The 24,072-nt window shown below is 37.2% G+C and overlaps 1 protein-coding gene across 1 annotated transcript in view; it reads left to right on the top strand.

Annotated features, from left to right (window-relative positions):
• LOC117343905 (telomere-associated protein RIF1-like) overlaps positions 1-20,437 on the top strand; it is a 39,754-nt gene extending 19,317 nt beyond the window's left edge. The window contains 8 exon segments of the mRNA XM_033906461.1: positions 376-585; positions 587-4,060; positions 4,718-4,867; positions 6,562-6,663; positions 9,657-9,817; positions 11,728-11,936; positions 17,200-17,313; positions 18,123-20,437. Coding sequence (XP_033762352.1) covers positions 376-585; positions 587-4,060; positions 4,718-4,867; positions 6,562-6,663; positions 9,657-9,817; positions 11,728-11,936; positions 17,200-17,313; positions 18,123-18,427 — 4,725 coding nt within the window. The 3' untranslated portion in view covers positions 18,428-20,437.
• Positions 20,438-24,072: the final 3,635 nt, after the last annotated feature.

Genomic DNA, 24,072 nt, shown 5'->3' with positions numbered 1-24,072 from the left:
TTTAAGAATTAAACAATAATGACTTGATAATGTTTTTATGCCCCAGTCATGAAATAGGGTCATATAGTGTTACCCATGTCTGTCCCGTCCTGATGCAATGTAACAAGCTAATCTCAGGAACTGCTGATGCTATCCTCACCAAACTGTGTTTCTGGGTATCAAGTAGCAGCGGGGGCATTTATGTCTTACAGCCATTTTCTAGTTTACTCCATACATATGAAAACATTGAAAAATTCACATTGTCTTAAAGAAGATATTAAACTTTTGGAAAAGTTAGTTGTAATTATTAAGCATCCCATCAAGAAGATATGTAGATTTTGAAGAATTGTTCACCTGAAGAATAAAATCTATAATTTCTTTTATTCCTTACTTCAGCAGCAAGATGGCAGTATGAAGGAGACAAGAAGAGAGGAGAGCAAATCTGACACAAAGTTAATGAAACAACCTGGAAAAATAAGGCGACGAAGATCTGTGAGATTCCGTGACTCGGATAAACAAGATGAGGTAGATTCTATACAACCTACAAGTGTTGATGACATTGAATCTCGTAGCATCAACCACTTCTCCTGTGATCCAGCAAGCAATGGGACAAACTGAGAATGCTGAGGAGACAGTTGAGAAGTCGTCCCTTGGGGAGGAAGATATTCTGTCATCAGCAGAGAGTGCTGTAACACCTTCCCTCCCTCAGAATCCTTTAGGGGTCATAGGACTCTTCGAACAATTGAGTAGTAAGTCATTTTCTCTGGACTCTAAAAAAAGTGATCACAGTTCGTCACCAAAAAATGATGAGGAAGAACTGAAAACATCAGACACACCGTCAAGTGAACCATTACTGAGCTGGAGTAACAAGCTAACAGCTCTGAGTCAATCACCTTTGTCAACATCTCAGCGACAAATCCGGTCGTCTGCCTCGGCAGACAAATTACTTGAACATCCTCCGTCAAGTCAGGAAGAAAACAGCAGTTCTCCCATCAAGAAATCACCACAGAAAAGTAAAGGCACAGAATCGTCTGGACAGGTAACGTTAGATAAATGGTTTAATCAGCCAGCCGTCTCACAAGGGGTTGGGAAAGAAGTGGTCACAGACAGCGTGCAAAGCTCTAACGTTGTAACAGTTATAGAGGAGACCCAATCACCTGCAAAACTTGGATTTAAGGAACAAAATCCAGTGAAGGAAAGTAGCCCAGACCACGGAAGCCCTGCTCGTCTCCATCGGCAAGCTGCAACAAGGGGCAGCCACAAGAAATTATTTGGTGGAGACACTGGCAAGGAAATTGAGGACTTCACAGAGGATTCCAACATCATTCCAGCTTCCCCAAAGCAGAGGAGTAAATTCTCGGGGAAAGTTGGAACACCGGTTCTCAAATTAAAGCGACTCACTGATGATGAGATCAAGCAGTTCAGTCCGACACGTAAAAATTCTACACAGAGCAGTCCATCTGGCAAATATACATCTCAGAATAGAGAGACTGAAGGAGGGGACCAGAATTCAGGTACAGTTGATGAATTACATGAGCATGATGACTTCTCTGAGATCCGTCCACTTGACAGTGAAGATGTTATACCAAGTTCTCAGGGATTTACCACTTTGACTGGGGGTGTTGAGAAGTCCGATCAAAGTCACTTACAAAGTAGTGGGTTCAAAAAAGCTTGTGTTGTTAATCCTGTGGAAAAAGATAAGAAGTTACCAGTAACTACACATGCAAGTGTCTTAGACATTGAAATAGACACAGCAGATCCCGAATGGGCATCTTTAACAGAGAATCTCTTTACAGAAAGTATGGATACGGTCTCTTATGACCCGGGATTGGACTCAACATTTAAGGAAAGTACTTTAGCAACACCCAAGATATTTGATACTCGAAATTGTAATGAAACCGAGAAAGAGGAAAATGTACAGACTGATTCAGCCGAAACCCAGGAGCCAATCACATCGGTCTGTGAGGATAAATCATACAACCCTAAGGAAATCTCAACTATGGCAAGTGATGCACCAACTCCAGGTCGAGGCCGCAAACGCAAACAGACTTCTCCAGTGCACATGTCACCAGACAACATCAAACGAAAGCGAACTAGAAAAGTTCCAAAAAAATATTTGGATTCTGATGAGATTACTTCTGAAGTGGACACTAAGGTCAAGAGAACTCCAAAATCTGGAACACCTCGGCTGCTACGTAATCCAAAACGAAATGCACAGTCCACAACAGAAACAGAGGAGGAGAAAAATGGTCCCATACAAGTGAAAGTTGATATACATACAACGCCAGACAAAAAAGCTGAATGTGCAGAGGATAGTATAAATAGCAAGGTAGATGAAAATAAACAAGTAAATGAATCGCAAACAACTTTAAACATCAGCGATTTGGACCAAAAGTTGCAGAAAGGAGCCAATGAGATCACAGAACATGTACTATCAAAGAACAGTGATATTACTGCAACAGAAGATAAAGAATTGAGTGATGAAATAAGCAAAGAAATGTTAGATGAACTGGATAGAAATCCTGATTTAGAGGAGCTCAATGGTGAAAAAACACCAGAGGGGAGGTCCTCACGTAGCACGCCTTATAGGAAGAGTACTACAAAGACAAAGAAGGAGGTTGTTCAGAAGAGGGCAAGACAGATGGAAAAAACCATCATCATTAACTCTGGAATTTCAAATCTGGACAGCGAGAGTTCTGAGGATGATACATGTGTTGGCAAAATACCTAAAGCATCAGAAACTCAAGATCAAGGTTCTCAAAAAATATCCCCAGCTGTAGAACCTCTGTCTGATACAAGCTCTCAGGGGACTCTGAAACCTCTGTCTGATACAAGCTCTCAGGGGTCTCTGAAAAATATCCGTGAATTTGATTCTGATGGACTTGGGCATGGAGATAGCTTGTCCAATTCGGATGCCCAGTTAACTGCATCTAAAGGCAATGAAAAAGCGTTAAATAATGAAAAAGATGTGTGTAGTGAACTAGAGACTGGGAATACAATACAGGACTGTATCATGGATTCTGATTCTAATATCCACACAAGTGACATTCCCGAAAAAGAGGATGTCATGGATGATGAGCCACTATCCTTACTTAAAAGTAACAAAGAAGATAGTGCTCAAGATAAAATCATAACTTTCTCTGATGATGACGACGATGTGCCTTTAAGTCAAATTAAATCCCTGAGTAGAAAGAACGGTGATCTAAGGAAAGAAAGCGAGATTGAACAAGACGATATCGTTGACTTAACTAAATCACAGGATTCGAAGGATTCCAATGAAAAGAAGTCATCGAAGAAAATTGGGGAGAGGAAGACATTGACACGTTCACAGGCGTCGGTAACTCGCTCAGGAACTAAGAGAAGATCGCCTTTAAGGAAAGCAAGGGATAACAAAAATCTAAGCCTTAAAAAAAATTCCAGACAGAGAAGTTTGCCATCCAAGAAAGATAACAGTGAAAAGGTTGGTAAGGAAGATGTGTCTAATTGTCCAAGTCGGGGAAACAAAAGAGATGTTCAGAATAAAAACATGGTAGTTGAAAGTGACAATGTTCAGAATAAAAACATGGAAGTTGAAAGTGACAATGTTCAGAATAAAAACATGGAAGTTGAAAGTGACAATATTCAGAATAAAAACATGGAAGTTGAAAGTGACAATGTTCAGAATAAAAACATGGAAGTTGAAAGTGACAACAACAATGATAAAACCTTTAAATCGGTCGAATCGCCAATAATGAGAAAAGAAAAGGAATTGGATGTAACTCCTCGTAAGATTCCTGATAAATCATTTGTTCCCACTGGTTGTACTTTGTTTGAAAGTCACTCGGACTCTAAACTGATATCTGCTTCGAGGAAATTTAACAAGACCCGGCACATTGTGGCTAGACGTAGCATCTTAAAACAGCCATCGCCTTCACAGAATAGTACTGACGAATCTTCGCCCATAACTGGGAAAGGAAAAAGGTTTCATCCAATCAGAGTTGGTCATGTGCATTCACCATCTGCATCACCTAGTGCAGGAATTCTGAAGAAGCAACGACTAAGTGGAGATATAGTTACCAACTCCCCATCACCGCCAGGCAAGGTAAATTGGATTATTTAATTTGTTTTCTTTCAGTTTCCTATATTGTATGGTTACAATTAATTTATGTGCGCCTTTTTGTAAGCAGTATATACAGTGCCACCTGACTTAACAGACCTGTCATGTTACCAACACTCGGTAACATCCGACCATATCCACCAGAACAGCGACATGCTTCACTGTAATATCTGACACATTGACTCTGTCCCATACAGTGTCGGTAAAGTCAAGTTGCACTCTCCTTCTTTGGTTAAATAGTTCAAAATTTTAATCATATTTCTATGGAATTTGTCCGTAGTTTTAGAGGAAGGTTTTGTAATTGCTTAATTACAATAGATGATGAACTGGATTGAATTTGAGAGCATTTCTAAATAGGTATATACCAAAAAAAAAGTGCTACATTTGTAGAACTTCCTCAGTATTAACATATGCTGATATAGTTTTAATGATTCTATCAACAGATTTTTATGTTGTTGTAAAGTGTTTTAATTTCTGACTATATAACCCAATATCTTTACCTTCTTCTGAAATCTAAAAAACAAAATTAAAGAAAAAAATTGTCTAATAAAGATATTATTTTGAAAAATATATGATTGATTATTATAGCCTGAGAGGCTTCCTGTTCATTTTTCACACCAACAGATCTTGTTCTTTCTGCAGCGCCGAGTTTGTTTCGCTCATCCTTTGACTGTGGAACAAGAAGCTATAAACCTGACAGATAATGATACTGATCCAATCAAAACAGCTGATTCTATGAAATCACCATCGCCGTTAGTGACATCCTCCAGGGTTACATTCTCGTCAGAAAAGGTTTGTTTACAACATTAGTACCAGATTTATAGCTTTAGCTTGCTTTTTTGGCTGTTTTACATACTCACATATTGTATATATATATTCTGCACTTTGATTTGTAATTTTTCTTTTAAACACAATATTTAGTTGTATAGTTTTGTATTAGTTTTGGCACAATCTAATTTTAGTGTAATACCAATTTTGACAAATAATAGCATCATGAAGAATCTGACCAACATTTGTTTGCTATGAAAACGGTATACAGGTGCAATTGTAATGCTTCCAAAGCTCAGATAGGATTCCATGGTTTATGTACAAGTTATACGTATTTTGTTTTAAAAAAAATACCTCTTTAGTTTAGTATGAATAGATGATAGATTGGTATAGGTGTGTTAGTATAAAATAGGTGATAAATTGGTATAGGTGTGTTTAGTATAAAATAGGTGATAGATTGGTATAGGTGTGTTTAGTATGAAATAGGTGATAGATTGGTATAGGTGTGTTTAGTATAAAATAGGTGATAGATTGGTATAGGTGTGTTTAGTATAAAATAGGTGATAGATTGGTATAGGTGTGTTTAGTATAAAATAGGTGATAGATTGGTATAGGTGTGTTTAGTATGAAATAGGTGATAGATTGGTATAGGTGTGTTTAGTATAAAATAGGTGATAGATTGGTATAGGTGTGTTTGATATAACTCATGTACTAGCGCTTGGTATCGGTTTGCCCTCGGTGCTCGCTTGGTCTCGGTGTGTTTCGTCTGCCCTCGGTGCTCGCTTCGTCTCGGTTGTTCGTCTCCCCTCGGTGCTCGCTTGGTCTCGGTGTGTTTCGTCTCCCATCGGTGCTCGCTTGGTCTCGGTGTGTTTCGTCTCCCCCCGGTTGCTCGCTTGGTCTCGGTGTGTTTCGTCTCCCCTCGGTGCTCGCTTGGTCTCGGTGTGTTTCGTCTCCCCTCGGTGCTCGCTTGGTCCCGGTGTGTTTCGTCTCCCCTCGGTGCTCGCTTGGTCCCGGTGTGTTTCGTCTCCCCTCGGTGCTCGCTTGGTCTCGGTGTGTTTCGTCTCCCCTCGGTGCTCGCTTGGTCTCGGTGTGTTTCGTCTCCCTCGGTGCTCGCTTGGTCTCGGTGTGTTTCGTCTCCCCTCGGTGCTCGCTTGGTCTCGGTGTGTTTCGTCTCCCCTCGGTGCTCGCTTGGTCTCGGTGTGTTTCGTCTCCCCTCGGTGCTCGCTTGGTCTCGGTGTGTTTCGTCTCCCCTCGCTGCTCGCTTGCTCTCGGTGTGTTTCGTCTCCCCCCGGTTGCTCGCTTGGTCTCCGGTGTGTTTCGTCTGCCCTCGCTGCTCGCTTGGTCTCGGTGTGTTTCGTCTGCCCTCGCTGCTCGCTTGGTCTCGGTGTGTTTCGTCTCCCCTCGCTGCTCGCTTGTCTCGGTGTGTCGCGTCTCCCCTCGGTGCTCGCTTGGTCTCGGTGTGTCGCGTCTCCCCTCGGTGCTCCCTTGGTCTCGGGGCGGTCCCTCCTGTCCCTGTTGTCCTTCTTCCTTGTTTCTTCTTTCCCTTCTCCCTTTCTCCCGCGCCATTGAGACTCACTGCTTTGCTAAGTCTGCCTTTGTTTCAGTATTTTACAATGTTTTGCTAAGTCTGCCTTTATTTCAGTATTTTACAATGCTTTGCTAAGTCTGCCTTTGTTTCAGTATTTTACAATGTTTTGCTAAGTCTGCCTTTGTTTCAGTATTTTACAGTGCCTGTCATAATGAGCCCAAGTGCCAAACACATAAAAAAATCACTGCCACTAAATCCTAGTCCGAAAGTGGCAGCATCATTCATTGGTCCGGTATGGAAAAATTCCCCTTCACCCCTGGCCGCCTTTCCACTTCATTTTGCACCTGCATGATGCATGTTTCGGGCTAGTCTTCTCAATTCCTCTTTCATGAAGAGCTAGAGACTCTCTGGCTGGTTTCCTCTCTTTCTTGAAAAACATGATCTAGCTAATCTTTCTTGGCATTTCACAAGAAACATGTGTTGCTGCTATATTTACTATTAGCTGGATTCATTGAATGTTGTTTCTGTCCCATGGGATTCACCTTAGTTTATCCTGACACATCTCACCTGACATAACTTCCCCCTTGTCTAATTCTATTCTTATTGCAGTTAGATTCCCTCTTCATGAATTTATGATGTTATTATAAAATTGTCAAACTTGTAATATAAAAAAAAGTTTGTAAGATATTTACTTGCCTCATCAAAAATAATTGTTAAATATACATGTATTATGAATTAATAAAAATAAAATCAGTTATAAATTGTGAAAAGGTAATTACAATGTGACTAAGAGTTCTCAACGAGACACAAGTGATTCATAATATTTTATAAGTAAACTCCAAACCTGATATAGATAAGCCATCATGAGGGTTGCTGCTGCTGTTTCTCTGTGCCATAATTAAGTTTAATGGTGTCCTATTTTCTGACTGCGATATTACTGTATATGGGGGGTAGGGTCGAGCCAGGCACTGACGGTAGGCCGGTGTTTTTTCTCCGGGTACTCTGGCTTTCCTCCACCTCCAACACCTGGCACGTCCTTAAATGACCCTGGCTGTTAATAGGACGTTAAGCAAAAACAAACCAAAGGGTCGAGACTAATTAATGTGTTAATTTTCTGTAGCTTTTTCTGGTTGCATTGAAATAGTACTACAGCAATCTAAGATGGTGTATAGATTTATTATAATGTATATAAAGCTCCATATTGGGACAAAAATAGGGACTGGGTACTTTGATCAATAAAATAATATGAAATATTGATGGATTTATTTACAGGTCCAGACTTAAGCACACAAGCTAAACAAATCATTTTAGTTAAGATGTTTACCAATGGTTTATAGTACCTATTTAGCCATATAAAGAAAACAAGCAAGAGCATGAGATTATCTAGTATGGCCACAAATTCTGTATGATTTTTGTGTTGCCTTCAATGACAACATTTCACTCTTAAAGTTTTGTGTTTATATATATACAGTTGCTCAAAAATCATAAGTCCAAATTTATCCAAACAATATATAGTTAGATCATGTGGTGAACATCTCAACACAGCTTTGATTTATGGAATATCCTCCAGAATCTTTGGTTTAGTGAGCGATGCTGGTAATCTGGACCTAGTCATGATCAGATTCCTCAAAAAGTATCAATGTTATTTCAAGTTTGTGTTAAGTTCAATTTCTCAAAAAGTATTGATCTTATTACAACCAAACCTGGAGTAAAGTTGCATCTTAGTATGGACACCTCAACACACCGTAGAGATTACGTGAACTTCAGTTTTTAGCTCACCTGGCCCAAAGGGCCGGTGAGCTTATGCCATGGTGCGGCGTCCGGCGTCCGGCGTCAGGCGTCCGTCGTCCGTCAACTTTTTCTTTAAATCGCTACTAGTCATAAAGTATTGAATGGATTTTCACCAAATTTGGTCAGGAACATCCTTGGGGGAAGGGGAACAGAGTTTGTATACAGTTTTACTCTGAACCCCCAGGGGCCTGAGGGGCGGGGCCAAATAGGGGAAATAGGGTTAATCCTTTAAATCGCTACTAGTCATAAAGTTATGAATGAATTTGAACCAAATTTGGTCAGGAACATCCTTGGCAGAAGGGGAACAGAGTTTGTATAAATTTTTACTCTGAACCCCTAGGGACCTGAGGGACGGGGCCAAATAGGGGAAATAGGGTTACTCCTTTAAATCGCTACTAGTCATGAAGTTATGAATGAATTTGAACCAAATTTGGTCAGTGACATCCTTGGCAGAAAAGGAACAGAGTTTGTATACATTTTTACTCTGAACCCCCAGGGGCCTGAGGGGCGGGGCCAAATAGGGGAATAGGGGTTTATCCTTTAAATCGCTATTATTCATAAAGTTATTAATGGATTTGAACCAAATTTGGTCTGGAATATTCTTAGGGGAAGGGGGAAAGAGAGTTTATATAAATATTGACTCTGACCACCAAGGGGCCTGAAGGGAGGGGCCAAATAGGGGAAATAGAGATTTGAGTTTTAAATGGATTTGAACCCAATTTGGTCAGAAACATCCGTGGTGATGGGGGAACAGATTTTGCATAAATGGTTACTGTGACCCTCAATCCCATAACTATGTATAGTAACGCTGGGCATTAAGGGATAAACACAATTCTTATGTAAACATAGGCCAAAGGGTTTTCCCCACCCTAAGGGACTTAGTTTCTTTAAACACCATTATGTTGTAAAAAATAATCCATATGGTCTTTCAGAGAGTACATTTTTGTATAATGTATTAACAAATTGAACATGAACATTATTTTGACATTTGGTCAAATCCAACCAGGTGAGCGATACAGGCCCCATGGGCCTCTTGTTTTGCTATATTTTTCAGTTAAAATCTTAGATTTTGGGAAATTGATATGATATCTTAAATGTTTCAGTTCTCAAATTAACCACTTTTTCAAATTTACAAATTAGTTTATAACCAATATGGAATAAATTCTATCATATACATGTATCTAAATGTATTTTCCAGTCACTTTCAGAAAGAGTGTTTATGGGGGTAAACATGCACATATTTAGGTGAATTTTGATAATTAGTGATTTTGCAAAATTTGATATTTATTTTGCAATGTATCATTCAATATTTACACGTCTTTAATGTATTACATGGAGCTTCTGTACCACTGAAATGTTAATGAGTTTTGGAGTTTGCTTAAAACTTACTATATTGAGAAAATGAGACAGCAAGATATATAATTACATGTACATTGTAATTCTTGTTATATACACTTGTTTCCTGTCTGACATTTAACAATTCTCTGTTGATAGAATGGTAATAAGGAGTCACAGCTGACCCAATCACAGACACAAAGTAGCTACCGAAGTACTCAGGAATCGCAGCTCAATTGTACGGACCCTATCTATCCTGAACTGTTGGAGTGCTCAGATAAAGTGGACAAGATCCTTCCCCAATTAACTACCTCTATGTGGTAAGGCTAGACTGCTGATGCTGTTACCAGACTCTCTTTGTATATGTAAATTAAGTACAGTCAAACCTGTCTATAGCGACCACCCAAGGGGAGGCAGAAAAACGGTCACTATAGACAAGTTGCCTTTATAGACAGGTCAAAATTATTGCACCAACCAATTTACTTAAAACTGCCATAAATGAATTGTCATTGAACAGGGCATTCAGAAGACCAGTCAGAAGTTAAATAAATGCATAAACTTTATAAATCTGAAGGGTTTAATATTTAATGATTTGGACCCAAACACAAAATATAACTCAAAATGGTCGTATGGATAATTTTTTTGTAAATATTTTGTTCTGAAATAATGCTATATGTATCTATCAAATTATCTCCCTTTCTTTCATAAATAAAGAAAAATAATACATAATAATTAATTAATTATATTTGTGTTACTACTAATTATTTTGTGTTTTAGTCTTACTTCTTAAAACCAAAAATATTTTTTTTCTGACCCAAATTGAAATCCGGATATTTGTGTCAGTTTACGACTTTTTATTAGTATTGACTAATTAAAGATGGCGGCAGTACAAACGCTAGTACCGACAGCTACGATTAAGAAAGGCATTATTGGCTTTCATGTGAGTAAATCTTGTTGACAGATATGACCAGTGTTTGTTATTGAAGTGATGTATCCTAGTTGTAATCACAAAATTAACTGACCGTGTCAAATGAAGCCACCTGTGCACAGTTGTAATGTAATACCAACACGCATGGTGACCCGACTCCTCTCTTACCGAGCCCCAGGCCAGGGCAGCTACAGTAATTATAGGCTAACAGGTGGTAGGGGTCTTTTGTTTATATACTCAGGCCAGGGTTGTGGTGGTCTTTTGTTTGTATAATCAAGCCAGGGTCGATGTGTCTGAATTTTCCGGGGATTTTATGAGAGATGACTGCCGAGAGCAGAAGATGGCTGACAGAAATTGGTCGCTATAGAAAACAAATTAGCGACCGCCGTTCCGAAATCACCGGTCGTTAGCCACATTAGACAGGTAGGCGCTATACAGAGGGTCGTTATATAGTAAAATCTCGCGGGGAATCTTAAAACCGGTCATTATAGACAGGCAGTCGTTATATACAGGGGGTCGTTAGAGCAGGTTTGACTGTATATTTATAACCCCACACACCTACCCCGCGTCGGGGGGGGGGGGGGGGGTTTATATTAGAATTGCCCTGTGTCTGGATATGGGCCACAATGTTGTTTGGTGAATTCCTTCTAAACTTGTGAAACAATTTCAATGAAATGCACAGGGAACAAGATGTGCATAGGACATTTGATTCTATGAAATTTTGGTTGCCATGGTAACTGGTCACTATAAACAGGTTTTCCTATACAGGGCCATAACTCATCAGTCATGTGACTAATTTTACTCAGTGTTGGTCAAATGGTGTAAGGAAACAAACCCTAACAAAGTATTTGACATATTAGGTGTTTCTATATATTAATATCATTTGATATTTAGGTGAATAATGGAAACCGAATGAATATTGGCCTCTGATAGGTTAAGAGATTTGGCATGACAAGGGAAATGATACATGTTGAGGGAAATTCAAGGTTATACATAAAATATTGAATTCACTGGGACGACAGTGAACACTCAAAAATATTGACTGGCATGGAACCTTCAAATGATTATGATGAAGAGTCTTTCTGATCGTGGTGAAAGATGGTATGTAACTTAAGTTTGAGAAGCTATACAGATCAATTTGATTTTCAGGGTTTTGGGTCAAGGTCACTTAAAACCTATTTGTAGGGGACATCAGCAATACCCAGTATGCTTGTAAACCTTAGTCCATATTTCTGAATGCCACAAATGAGGCTAGAAAATTGATAGAATTGTCATTTACTCTGTTATATTATAACATTTCAGGATGAGAGGTCTGGGACAGCTCGTGAGGGCACGTAACATCCACACGATTGGAGACTTGTCTGCTCTTACGGAACGTGAAGTTGACAATCTGCCAATCAAATCACCCAAGGTTTCCATAGTACGTAGTGTACTGCAGAAGTTTGGAACTCAGATGGAGGCTAGGAAGGTCAAAAACGAGAAACAAGACGCAGCAAATACCATGAAGAAAGGTAATAATCAGCTATATAATCAGTAAGGATGTTGGTCTACTGCTCTAAGTAAGGTAGGATGTTGGTCTACTGTTCTAAGTAAGGTAGGATGTTGGTCTACTGTTCTAAGTAAGGTAGGATGTTGGTCTACTGTTCTAAGTAAGGAAGGATGTTGGTCTACTGATCTAAGTAAGGTAGGATGTTGGTCTACTGTTCTAAGTAAGGTAGGATGTTGGTCTACTGTTCTAAGTAAGGTAGGATGTTGATCTACTGTTCTAAATAAGGTAGGATGTTGATCTACTGTTCTAAGTAAGGTAGGATGTTGGTCTACTGTTCTAAGTAAGGTAGGATGTTGGTCTACTGTTCTAAGTAAGGTAGGATGTTGGTCTACTGTTCTAAGGTAGCACACCACAGTAAGACAGCCTGGCCATGGGCAATTTTTTTGTTAAGCAAATAACTCCTGTATTATGATATGTATAAAAAATGAAAAAATAAATGTACACTATAATTGGTATATCCAGTATGAAGTAGTACATACAGGCTTCACATTTATTAAAACAAAAATCAATAAATTGGTTCCGGATTTTAAATATCCGGATTTTCCGAACGTGTGTTTACACAGGAAATTTAGTTTCGCCTACAGCGCAAAATGGAAGCCCACAGAAAAGGTAAGATAGCGGAAAAACTTAATTTACAACATATGTCCAAACAAGATTAATTCTGTCTTTGGGATAGAGATATTTAATTTTAAATAGGTTTCAGAAAAAAAATTGTGTAGAGAATTGTGCCATTTTGGGTCAAATATCATAATATTTTGCAATTTTTGAGAATTTTTTAAGCTGTTACCATGGTATTCACAGCTCTAAAAATCACAGAAAATATCAGTTTACTTATCCTTCAGAGCTCTATTAAAATTGCAAATGTTGTACAGATTTCAAATATATATACTTTATTAGAGGTTATATGTAAGGTTAACTGGCAATGTTTACATATCTAAAGCATGTGCCATATTTTTCAGAATTTGGCATTTTTACTGTACACTGCTACCTTATAAGGGCTGAAAAATGTTATTTTTTGGAAATTGTGCTTAATTATGCTTGATTAAGCTTCATTTTAGTTCATTATTGCTCAAAAATGCATAAAAACAATTTAAAACTTGTTTATTATCAGGCTTGTCATATTCGAGGAATCAAGGGAGGTAACTCGCATATTTACCCATTTTAAGGGTAGGTTAATTAAGCATAATGTTAATGAGTCAGTGTAAATTGAAAAGATATGCTATGTTTTATAACAAACCCAAAATAACTTATTGGGTATCTAACAAACCATATAGACCGAATTCTGGTTTGTTTTACCTGATTTATTACCCCGTATCCATGGAAACTATTACAGTAAGTGTTATTTTTTGAAATATTTGGTGAAACCATTATTTTCAATTTATTTATACATTGGTAAGCATGTAATTTCAATTGATGGAGTGTACGGTTGATACAATATTGTCAATTATTGTCACTTCCTTCGGTAAAGCAGAAAAAATAGCATTTTCCGCATAAAATGGGATCAGCGGACACTTTCATATGATCATTGGTACATATCTGAATTACCGGGGTGGAAACAGATGACTGTGATGTCATAGGCATGACATTTTGAAATCTTGGATGTCATGTCATGATTTATCAGTTAGAATATTGCATGTGTTGCTAAGCTGAGGTTTGGAAAGGAATTTGGTTATTTATTATGACACCATTGAGTATTTATGACGTCATAGATACCATCTGATGACGTCATAGTTGCTGATGACGTCATGGTAACTATGACGTCATATTACAAGGCTAAATTTGATAGTTGTATAGTATTTTTTGCTTGATTACATGCACAGAGACTCAAAGAACCACATTCAACTCAAAACACAACTTTATTCAAGAGATATACAGAATTATGGGAGTTTTCATCTTTAAAATTACCTCCCCTTATTACTGGATTGGGAGAAAAAGTTGTCAAAATACACCTCTCAGGGAAATCAGCAATACTCGGTGACTATTAAAGATACACAGTAACCCGATATGTCATTTTGTTCGTCGGAACATATTCTAGACATTCATGGGGTTTTTAGTAAAATTAGAATTAACGAAAGTGATGTATAAGGTAGCACACCACAGTAAGACAGCCTGGCCATGGGCAATTTTTTTGTTAAGCAAATAACTCCTGTATTATGATATGTATAAAAAATGAAAAAATAAATGTACACTATAATTGGTATATCCAGTATGAAGTAGTACATACAGGCTTCACATTTATTAAAACAAAAATCAATAAATTGGTTCCGGATTTTAAATATCCGGATTTTCCGAACGTGTGTTTACACAGGAAATTTAGTTTCGCCTACAGCGCAAAATGGAAGCCCACAGAAAAGGTAAGATAGCGGAAAAACTTAATTTACAACATATGTCCAAACAAGATTAATTCTGTCTTTGGGATAGAGATATTTAATTTTAAATAGGTTTCAGAAAAAAAATTGTGTAGAGAATTGTGCCATTTTGGGTCAAATATCATAATATTTTGCAATTTTTGAGAATTTTTTAAGCTGTTACCATGGTATTCACAGCTCTAAAAATCACAGAAAATATCAGTTTACTTATCCTTCAGAGCTCTATTAAAATTGCAAATGTTGTACAGATTTCAAATATATATACTTTATTAGAGGTTATATGTAAGGTTAACTGGCAATGTTTACATATCTAAAGCATGTGCCATATTTTTCAGAATTTGGCATTTTTACTGTACACTGCTACCTAAGTAAGGTAGGATGTTGATCTACTGTTCTAAGTAAGGTAGGATGTTGGTCTACTGTTCTAAGTAAGGTAGGATGTTGATCTACTGTTCTAAGTAAGGTAGGATGTTGGTCTACTGTTCTAAGTAAGGTAGGATGTTGGTCTACTGTTTTAAGTAAGGTAGGATGTTGGTCTATTGTTCTAAGTAAGGTAGGATGTTGGTCTACTGTTCTAAGTAAGGTAGGATGTTGATCTACTGTTCTAAGTAAGGTAGGATGTTGGTCTACTGTTCTAAGTAAGGTAGGATGTTGGTCTACTGTTCTAAGTAAGGTAGGATGTTAGTCTATTGTTCTAAGTAAGGTAATGTTCAGTTACATAATCAGTTAGGATGTTGGTCTACTATTCTAAGTAAGGTAGGATGTTGGTCTACTGTTCTAAGTAAGGTAGGATGTTGGTCTACTGTTGTAAGTAAGGTAGGATGTTGGTCTACTGTTCTAAGTAAGGTAGGATGTTGGTCTACTGTTCTAAGTAAGGTAATGTTCAGTTACATAATCAGTTAGGATGTTGGTCTACTGTTCTAAGTAAGGTAGGATGTTGGTCTACTGTTCTAAATAAGGTAGGATGTTGGTCTACTGTTCTAAGTAAGGTAGGATGTTGGTCTACTGTTCTAAGTAAGGTAGGATGTTGGTCTACTGTTCTAAGTAAGGTAGGATGTTGGTCTACTGTTCTAAGTAAGGTAGGATGTTGGTCTACTGTTCTAAGTAAGGTAGGATGTTGGTCTACTGTTCTAAGTAAGGTAGGATGTTGATCTACTGTTCTAAGTAAGGTAGGATGTTGGTCTACTGTTCTAAGTAAGGTAGGATGTTGGTCTACTGTTTTAAGTAAGGTAGGATGTTGGTCTACTGTTCTAAGTAAGGTAGGATGTTGGTCTACTGTTCTAAGTAAGGTAGGATGTTGGTCTACTGTTCTAAGTAAGGTAGGATGTTGATCTACTGTTCTAAGTAAGGTAGGATGTTGGTCTACTGTTCTAAGTAAGGTAGGATGTTGGTCTACTGTTCTAAGTAAGGTAGGATGTTAGTCTATTGTTCTAAGTAAGGTAATGTTCAGTTACATAATCAGTTAGGATGTTGGTCTACTATTCTAAGTAAGGTAGGATGTTGGTCTACTGTTCTAAGTAAGGTAGGATGTTGGTCTATTGTTCTAAGTAAGGTAGGATGTTGGTCTACTGTTCTAAGTAAGGTAGGATGTTGATCTACTGTTCTAAGTAAGGTAGGATGTTGGTCTACTGTTCTAAGTAAGGTAGGATGTTGGTCTACTGTTCTAAGTAAGGTAGGATGTTGGTCTACTGTTCTAAGTAAGGTAGGATGTTAGTCTATTGTTCTAAGTAAGGTAATGTTCAGTTACATAATCAGTTAGGATGTTGGTCTACTATTCTAAGTAAGGTAGGATGTTGGTCTACTGTTGTAAGTAAGGTAGGATGTTGGTCTACTGTTCTAAGTAAGGTAGGATGTTGATCTACTGTTCTAAGTAAGGTAGGATGTTGGTCTACTGTTCTAAGTAAGGTAATGTTCAGTTACATAATCAGTTAGGATGTTGGTCTACTGTTCTAAGTAAGGTAGGATGTTGGTCTACTGTTCTAAGTAAGGTAGGATGTTGGTCTACTGTTCTAAGTAAGGTAGGATGTTGGTCTACTGTTCTAAGTAAGGTAGGATGTTGGTCTACTGTTCTAAGTAAGGTAGGATGTTGGTCTACTGTTCTAAGTATGGTAGGATGTTGGTCTACTGTTCTAAGTAAGGTAGGATGTTGGTCTACTGTTCTAAGTAAGGTAGGATGCTGGTCTACTGTTCTAAGTAAGGTAGGATGTTGGTCTACTGTTCTAAGTAAGGTAGGATGTTGGTCTACTGTTCTAAGTAAGGTAGGATGTTGGTCTACTGTTCTAAGTAAGGTAGGATGTTGGTCTACTGTTCTAAGTAAGGTAGGATGTTGGTCTACTGTTCTAAGTAAGGTAGGATGTTGGTCTACTGTTTTAAGTAAGGTAGGATGTTGGTCTACTGTTCTAAGTAAGGTAGGATGTTGGTCTACTGTTCTAAATAAGGTAATGTTCAGTTACATAATCAGTTAGGATGTTGTCTACTGTTCTAAGTAAGGTAATGTTTAACTACATAATCAGTTAGGATGTTGTCTACTGTTTTAAGTAATTTAATGTTCAACTATATAATCAGTTAGGATGTTGGTCTACTGTTCTAAGAAAGGTAATGTTCAACTATATAATCAGTTAGGATGTTGTCTACTGTTCTAAGGTAATGTTCTGCTTCATAATCAGTTAGGATGTTGGTCTACTGTTCTAAGGTGATGTTCAGCTACATAATCAGTAATGATGTTAGTCTACTGTTTTAAAAAAAGTATTGAATGGGTTTCCTTAAAAAAATATAGGATCTTTTTCTGTGCTTCAAAAGGTTATGGGAACAACTTCAATGCTAACTTGGTTGTAACTGTTGTTTCTATTGTTGCAGCACCTGGCGTTGACATTCCGGAGGAGGAAGGTATGTCTCCAGTGAAGAAGCCTGGGCCTGTTATTGTTCTGGAAAGTTTGGATGTTGAAGTTATTGAAATGAAGGAAGAAAAAGGTAAAATTTTCTTTATGTCTCGACTGATATTTGTTGACCAACTTTTTAAAAACAAAAAATGTATTGATGATATAGGTAAAGAATAGCAGAAAACTTTGAAGTGGCATCTCGTCTGCCATATACATACAAACATACCACAGCTTCCCAAAACACACATACGCTACACCAAACGCATGCATGTTGCACACACAGTAGGCCATCCTTAAATGACCTTAGCTGTTGATAGGACATTAAACAATAATAAACAAAACCGAGGGAATCTGAATTTCAACATGCTAATTTGTCATTGATTCGAGACCATTTAAAAGCTTAGGATCCATTTTGATTGACATAACTATGTAATGTGTTATGAAAAAATGTACATGAACTTTCTTTTACTTTGAAAGTTATGTGAGAATTTTTGTATGTTGAAAATCATTATTATTGGTTTATGGTAATAATGAGTTGGCAGAAAACCATTGTCAGTACTTCATAATTACGATTATGACAATGAAAACAATTGTCAGTATCACTTAATTATGATTATGACAATAAAAACAATGGTCAGTATCACTTAATTATGATTATGACAATAAAAACAATTGTCAGTATCACTTAATTACGATTATGACTGAAAACAATTCAACTTTGATGATCAGTTTACTGGTAATATTTTTTCTCAAAATATGTTAGATATTAGAATCTGAACATATCTATTGAACTATGTTGTGGTAAAGAAATATTTGTATATTTGTTGTAGGTGACGGTGATAAAATATTTGTATATTTGTTGTAGGTGACGGTGATAAAATATTTGTATATTTGTTGTAGGTGACGGTGATAATTTGCCAGCCAGCAGTAAAAGTATGTCGATTGATGGTGATTACACAGACAGTTTACAATCTATCACTAACACGTCAAATTTAGAAAATGCCACGCAGTCAACGGAAACTTCGACATCTGCCGCGGGATCTCTCCTACAGTCACTGGAGGACATTGTACGTCAGTGTAATGATAAAACTAAGTTGAGCGAGTTTAAAACAGCAGATATTTTCCAGATGCACCATCACCTAACAAACCTGACAGCAAGCTTCATGTCTGAACTGAAAGATAGATGTAAATGTCCTGATGCGTAACCTTGATCAACTATATACAAACCACTTGTATGTCGCTGTACCAATTACTGTTGTTTGACTACTCCAGTGGGTGATCTGGTTCTTTACAGCTTGAATCAGAAGACCTTGTCACTCCATGTATTTACACTGGTAGAAGTATGAAAATATGACTGGTTACGTTGATTTCAGTAAAGAATACTTCCTATCTCAGGACTGCAGAAATGAAGAAATTCTACACGTAACAAGTTACACTATCTAGTGCTATGGGAGACTGGCAGCTAAACAGTATGATATTATTATACCTGCTGTGTAAACATAAATATCTCCCCTACACCGTATCACTACAGAATAACAGAAATTTCTCATTTTTATTTCGAAATTCAAAAGCGGGGTTTTTAAGTTTCATATCACACCATAATGTAAAATTATCGCAAGGAGACTGAACATGCCGCAGCCTCCCAAAACACCCACTCTCCACCCGCATGTATGTTGCACACATGGGATGCAGTCCTGAAATGACTTTACCTATTGAAAGGATGTTCATTTAAAAGTAAATTAGTCAGTTATAGCCAAATTGGTTTAAAGTATATTAGAAGCTCTTTAAAATCATCTGTGAAAACCTATTGTTTAAACTCTTTGCATCGACGAGTGAAGTGGCTTAAAATATAGACCCCTATTATTTGATGCCTAAAATCACTTCAAAAAAATCTGTAATTTTTATCTCATCGTTTACGAGTAACGGCAGTGGGGGCATTTATGTCTTACAGACATTTCTAATCTATACCACTATATATTGAGGATATCTAACGGTGTATTAGTAATACCAAATATATTTCAGAAGTGGGGATTATATTTTGATACTTTTCCAAGTGAACAGCAGGAATAAAAAATATTAAAATATTTGCCACGAGAAATTTATTTAGTATTACTGAAGAAATTGTTTGATATTCTGTTTGTTACATTTTCATAGCAAAGTATACTGAGTCATCTTTTAATATTCCCCATTGTTGTTTGTAAGCAGTGTTTTTGATTCAAATCAGAAAATGTGACATTAGTGAAAAATATCATTTTTATAGAATGACTAATTTTTGATATTTCACTGGTAAAAATGTAATAAATATATATCTGTGTGCATGATTCTAGGAACAGAGATACTATAAGATTTGAAGATGAAAATATCAAGCTAAAGGCGGGGAATATCAGAAAAATGTGGAAGTCTTTTATATTTTTATGAAAAGAGCTGATGAAATATCTGATAGCTTACATCTTCCACTGAACATGTACAGCTACAGTTGACATCACTTTGCTAATGTTGATTTTCGTAAATTAAGTTACAGTAATTATATAAGGAACAGCCTCGTGAAGTTTACTGTCCATTGTGTAATAATTTATAGTATTACCTTCATGATTTGGAGAGTGATGTCAGATTTCTGTTGAAAATATTTTTAAAATGCATTGTTCTGTAATGATCAAGGCTAGCATTATATTTACTATATTTTCATTCTAAATATAGCAACATCACAATCAACTTAGATGTAGCAGCTTATTTTTAAAACAAATTAATATTTTTGATATCTGTTGATACATGTTTTGTAGTTTCAAGTTTTTCACACCAGTAAAACCATTTGTAAAACGGGGCCTAATATAATTTGAAGAGTGGTAAGATGTATGAAAAGTGACAACATTTTGAGGTTTGTGAGTAACTAGTCGAGTTATGTCTATAGGAATGTAAATGGGAGACTTCTTTAAAGTACCAATATGGAGTGGCTGTATGAGTATTGTGTAAAAGGATTATTGTATAAATTGGGCAGATGTGTTTGACTATAACTGTTTGTATGTAAAAATGTATGTTTTGTGAATGGAGGACATCCAAAGGTAATTCTATGTTTCAATATATAACATTTTACTGTTATGACAGGTATCGAAAATGGATAAATGTCGTTGTTTCAGAAGCAAAATAATTTAGACAGAAGTCAGATTTTCAATATTAAACATTTGTTCATTCATCATGTATCAAACAACCCCCCCCCCCCCCCCCCCCCCCCCCCAAAAATGTATGCATGTAGGTATTGAGAAAGTAAACAATTTTTCTGAAATTTAATGCATTATCCTGAAAAAATGTTAAAAAAATAATATTTTTGCCAATTTTACAAGTCTATTCACTCAACAAGGCTAATGCTATACACAACGTAAAGAGTGACAATTATGCATTGTCGATATGTATTCTGAAACAACTTTTGTGGCAGGTGTTTTTCTTTCTTTCTTTTTTAGCTCACCTGCCCGAAGGGCAAGTGAGCTTATGCCGTGGCGCGGCGTCCGTCGTCCGTCCGTCTGGCCGTCCGGCCAGCCGTCCGGCGTCAACTTTTCCATTCAAGCAACTTCTTCTCAATAACCAAAAGGCCCAGAGACCTAATATTGGGCCTGTAGCATGCTGGGGTGAAGGGCTACCAAGTTTGTTCAAATGAATAACGTTGACCTTCATTCAAGGTCACAGGGGTCAAAAAGGCTAAAATCTTTAAACGACTTCTTCTCAATAACCAAGAGTCCCAGGGAGTTGATATTAGGTCTGTAGCATGCTGGGGTGAAGGGCTACCAAGTTTGTTCAAATGAATGACCTTGACTTTCATTCAAGGTCACAGGGGTCAAATATGTTAAAAAAAATTTAAACGACTTCTTCTAAATAGCCAAAAGACCCAGGGACTTGATATTGGGTCTGTAGCATGCTGGAGTGAAGGGCTACCAAGTTTGTTCAAATGAATGACCTTGACCTTCATTCAAGGTCACAGGAGTCAAAAAGGCTAAAATCTTTAAACGACTTCTTCTCAATAACCAACAGATCCAGAGACCTAATATTTGGCCTGCAGCATGCTAGGGCGAAGGGCTCCCAAGTTTGTTCAAATGAATGACCTTGACCTTCATTCAAGGTCACAGGAGTCAAAAAGGCTAAAATCTTTAAACAACTTCTTCTCAATAACCAACAGATCCAGAGACCTAATATTTGGCCTGCAGCATGCTAGGGTGAAGGGCTCCCAAGTTTGTTCAAATGAATGGCCTTGACCTTCATTCAAGGTCACAGGAGTCAAAAAGGCTAAAAATTTAAATGACTTCTTCTCAATAACCAAGAGGCCCAGGGAGTTGATATTGGGTCTGTAGCATGTTGGGGTAAAGGGCTACCAAGTTTGTTGAAATGAATGACCTTGAACTTCATTCAAGGTCACAGGAGTCAAAAAGGCTAAAATCTTGGAAGCATGCTTTCAAATAACTGCAGGATCCATATATGAAAAGATCACTGCATTGCAGGTGAGCGATTTGGGCCCATTGGGCCCTTGTTTTACAAGTATTTGTTGCTTACTATTTTTACATATTGACATATATTCAATTTTAATTGAGGAATATATTACAATATTTTCTCCATTAAATATGTAAATACGATAATGTAATGTCATTAATATGTCATTAATTTATCATCATTAATGTAATGTCATTCCTGTTGATAAAAGCAATGCATGATATGTATATGACACCAATTGTAATGATAATACATGAATAAAAAAATATCTAAAAATCACCATGACTATTCCAGATTAAAGAATATCTACGCATGGATTTTGGGAGAAAATACAGATTAAACTGATAAAAATGTGTATAGATAAACTCCTTCCATAAAAAAATCACCCAGGGTGTCTGAGTATTTTACAGAAGGAAGTAATGACATCTTTCACTAAATCATTAAATTAGCCTTTTTTATTGGTGAAAGTTACCTGGTGGTGAAAATTCCCCCTGTACAGTACTGTTTGATCTTATTTTCCCTGATTTAATTACCTTAATGTACTTATTTACTGGTACACTTCTATTAGGATTCAATCCTAAATGTCGTTCCTCTCAGAAAATTGTAGAGTTAGATATTTGAATATTGCCATGCTAAAATGCAACATTTCAGAACTAGATTACTGTTCTAAAGGTGAAGACAAAGGCAAATTAAGATATACATAATGTGTCATATATTTTTTTATCCTAGATATTAAATTGGATACGTGTACAATCTTGTCTTGTGTGTTTATTTATAAACTACATTCGTTATATATATAGCAGAAAAGCATTTGACACTTTTAAAGTTATTCAAAATTGTGTAGAATGCTTAAAAGTAGTCAAAAGTGTCGCATGCTTTCTGCTATACAACAGTAGCTAATGTTTGGTAATATATTGTATATTGATGGTGCTGTCACTGGGAAGCTGGGAGTATTAAGTCAGACTTTTGCATACACTGTACCAATGGAAAACTGTTTTTAGCTCACCTGCCGAAAGGGCAACTGAGCTTATGCCGTGGTAGGCATCCAGGTGTCAACTTTTTAGGCTCACCTGAGACAAAGTCTCAGTTGACCTCTTGCGATCACCTTTTTGTCCAGTGTCGTCCATCGTGCATTGTAAACAATTAGCATTTTCAACTTCTCAATTACCAACATGCCCAGAGACCTGATATTGGGTTTAAAGCATGCTGAGATGTAGGGCTGCCAAGTTTGTTCAAATGGACGACCTTGACCTTCATTCAAGGTCACAGGTCAAATATGATCAAATCTATGAATGACTTCTTGTTAACCAAAAGGCCGCGAGACACAATATTAGGTCTGTAGCATGCTGGGATTAATGGCTACCAAGTTTTTTCAAATGGATGACATTGACCTTCAACGTCAAAGGGGTCAAATATGCTAAAATCTTTTAAACAACTTCTTGATAACCTAAAGGCCATGACTGAATAATAGATCTTTAGCTTCCTGGGATCGAGGGCTACCAAGTTTGTATAAATGGATGACTTTGAACTTCTTTCAAGGTCACAGAGGTCAAATATGTTAAAATATATCAAAACTCGGGTGACGGTTAAGGCCCATGGGCCTCTTGTTTTAAAGAGCTCAAAAACTGAGGCTAGAGTCGTTTTAACAACTTCTGGATAACCAAGAGGATCAGGGGGTGTTATTGGATCTGTAGCATGTTTTGATGAACTCCTACCAAGTTTGTTCAAATGAATTACCTTGACCTACTTTCAAGGTAACGGGTCAAATAGGCTTAACTGTTTTAACGACTTCTCAATAATTAAGATGCCCACGGTGGTGATATTGGGTTTGTAGCATGCTGATGTTAAGGACAACCAAGTTTGTTCAAATGAATGTCCTTGAATTACAAATAGGCTAAAATCTTGAAACAACTTCTTCTCAATAACTAAGATGCCCAGGTACTTGATATTTGGTTTTTAGCATGCTATTGTGAAGGGCTACCAAGTTTGTTCAAAGCAATGACCTTGACTAACATTCAAAGTCACAGGAGTCAAATATGTTAAGCTATTGAAACTGATTTCTTGACATGATATTGGGAAAATAGTATGCTTGAGAAACGTATAGTTAAAAACGCTACAGACGTGAAAGAAGAAAAATTACTACGACAGAGAATGAACTCCCGACAGTGATTTTAAACGATTTCAGTACGTACACAACACGTCGTACAGACCGTATCCACTTCTAGACAATTCTAAAATTAAACCGAATGTGAAAATGTATATATGTAAAATGTTAACATGTGTTCCCTTGCACACAACAGTTTCAGAACATTGTGATAAATGTGGTGAACTCCGATCGGATATAATCAGACATTACCTGACTTCCTGTAAGGTTACC

Source organism: Pecten maximus, chromosome 15 (assembly GCF_902652985.1).
Source record: "Pecten maximus chromosome 15, xPecMax1.1, whole genome shotgun sequence".
Taxonomy (NCBI): domain Eukaryota; kingdom Metazoa; phylum Mollusca; class Bivalvia; order Pectinida; family Pectinidae; genus Pecten; species Pecten maximus.
Note: the sequence above shows the minus strand (reverse complement) of the source record. Positions and strands in the feature narration are given on the sequence as shown.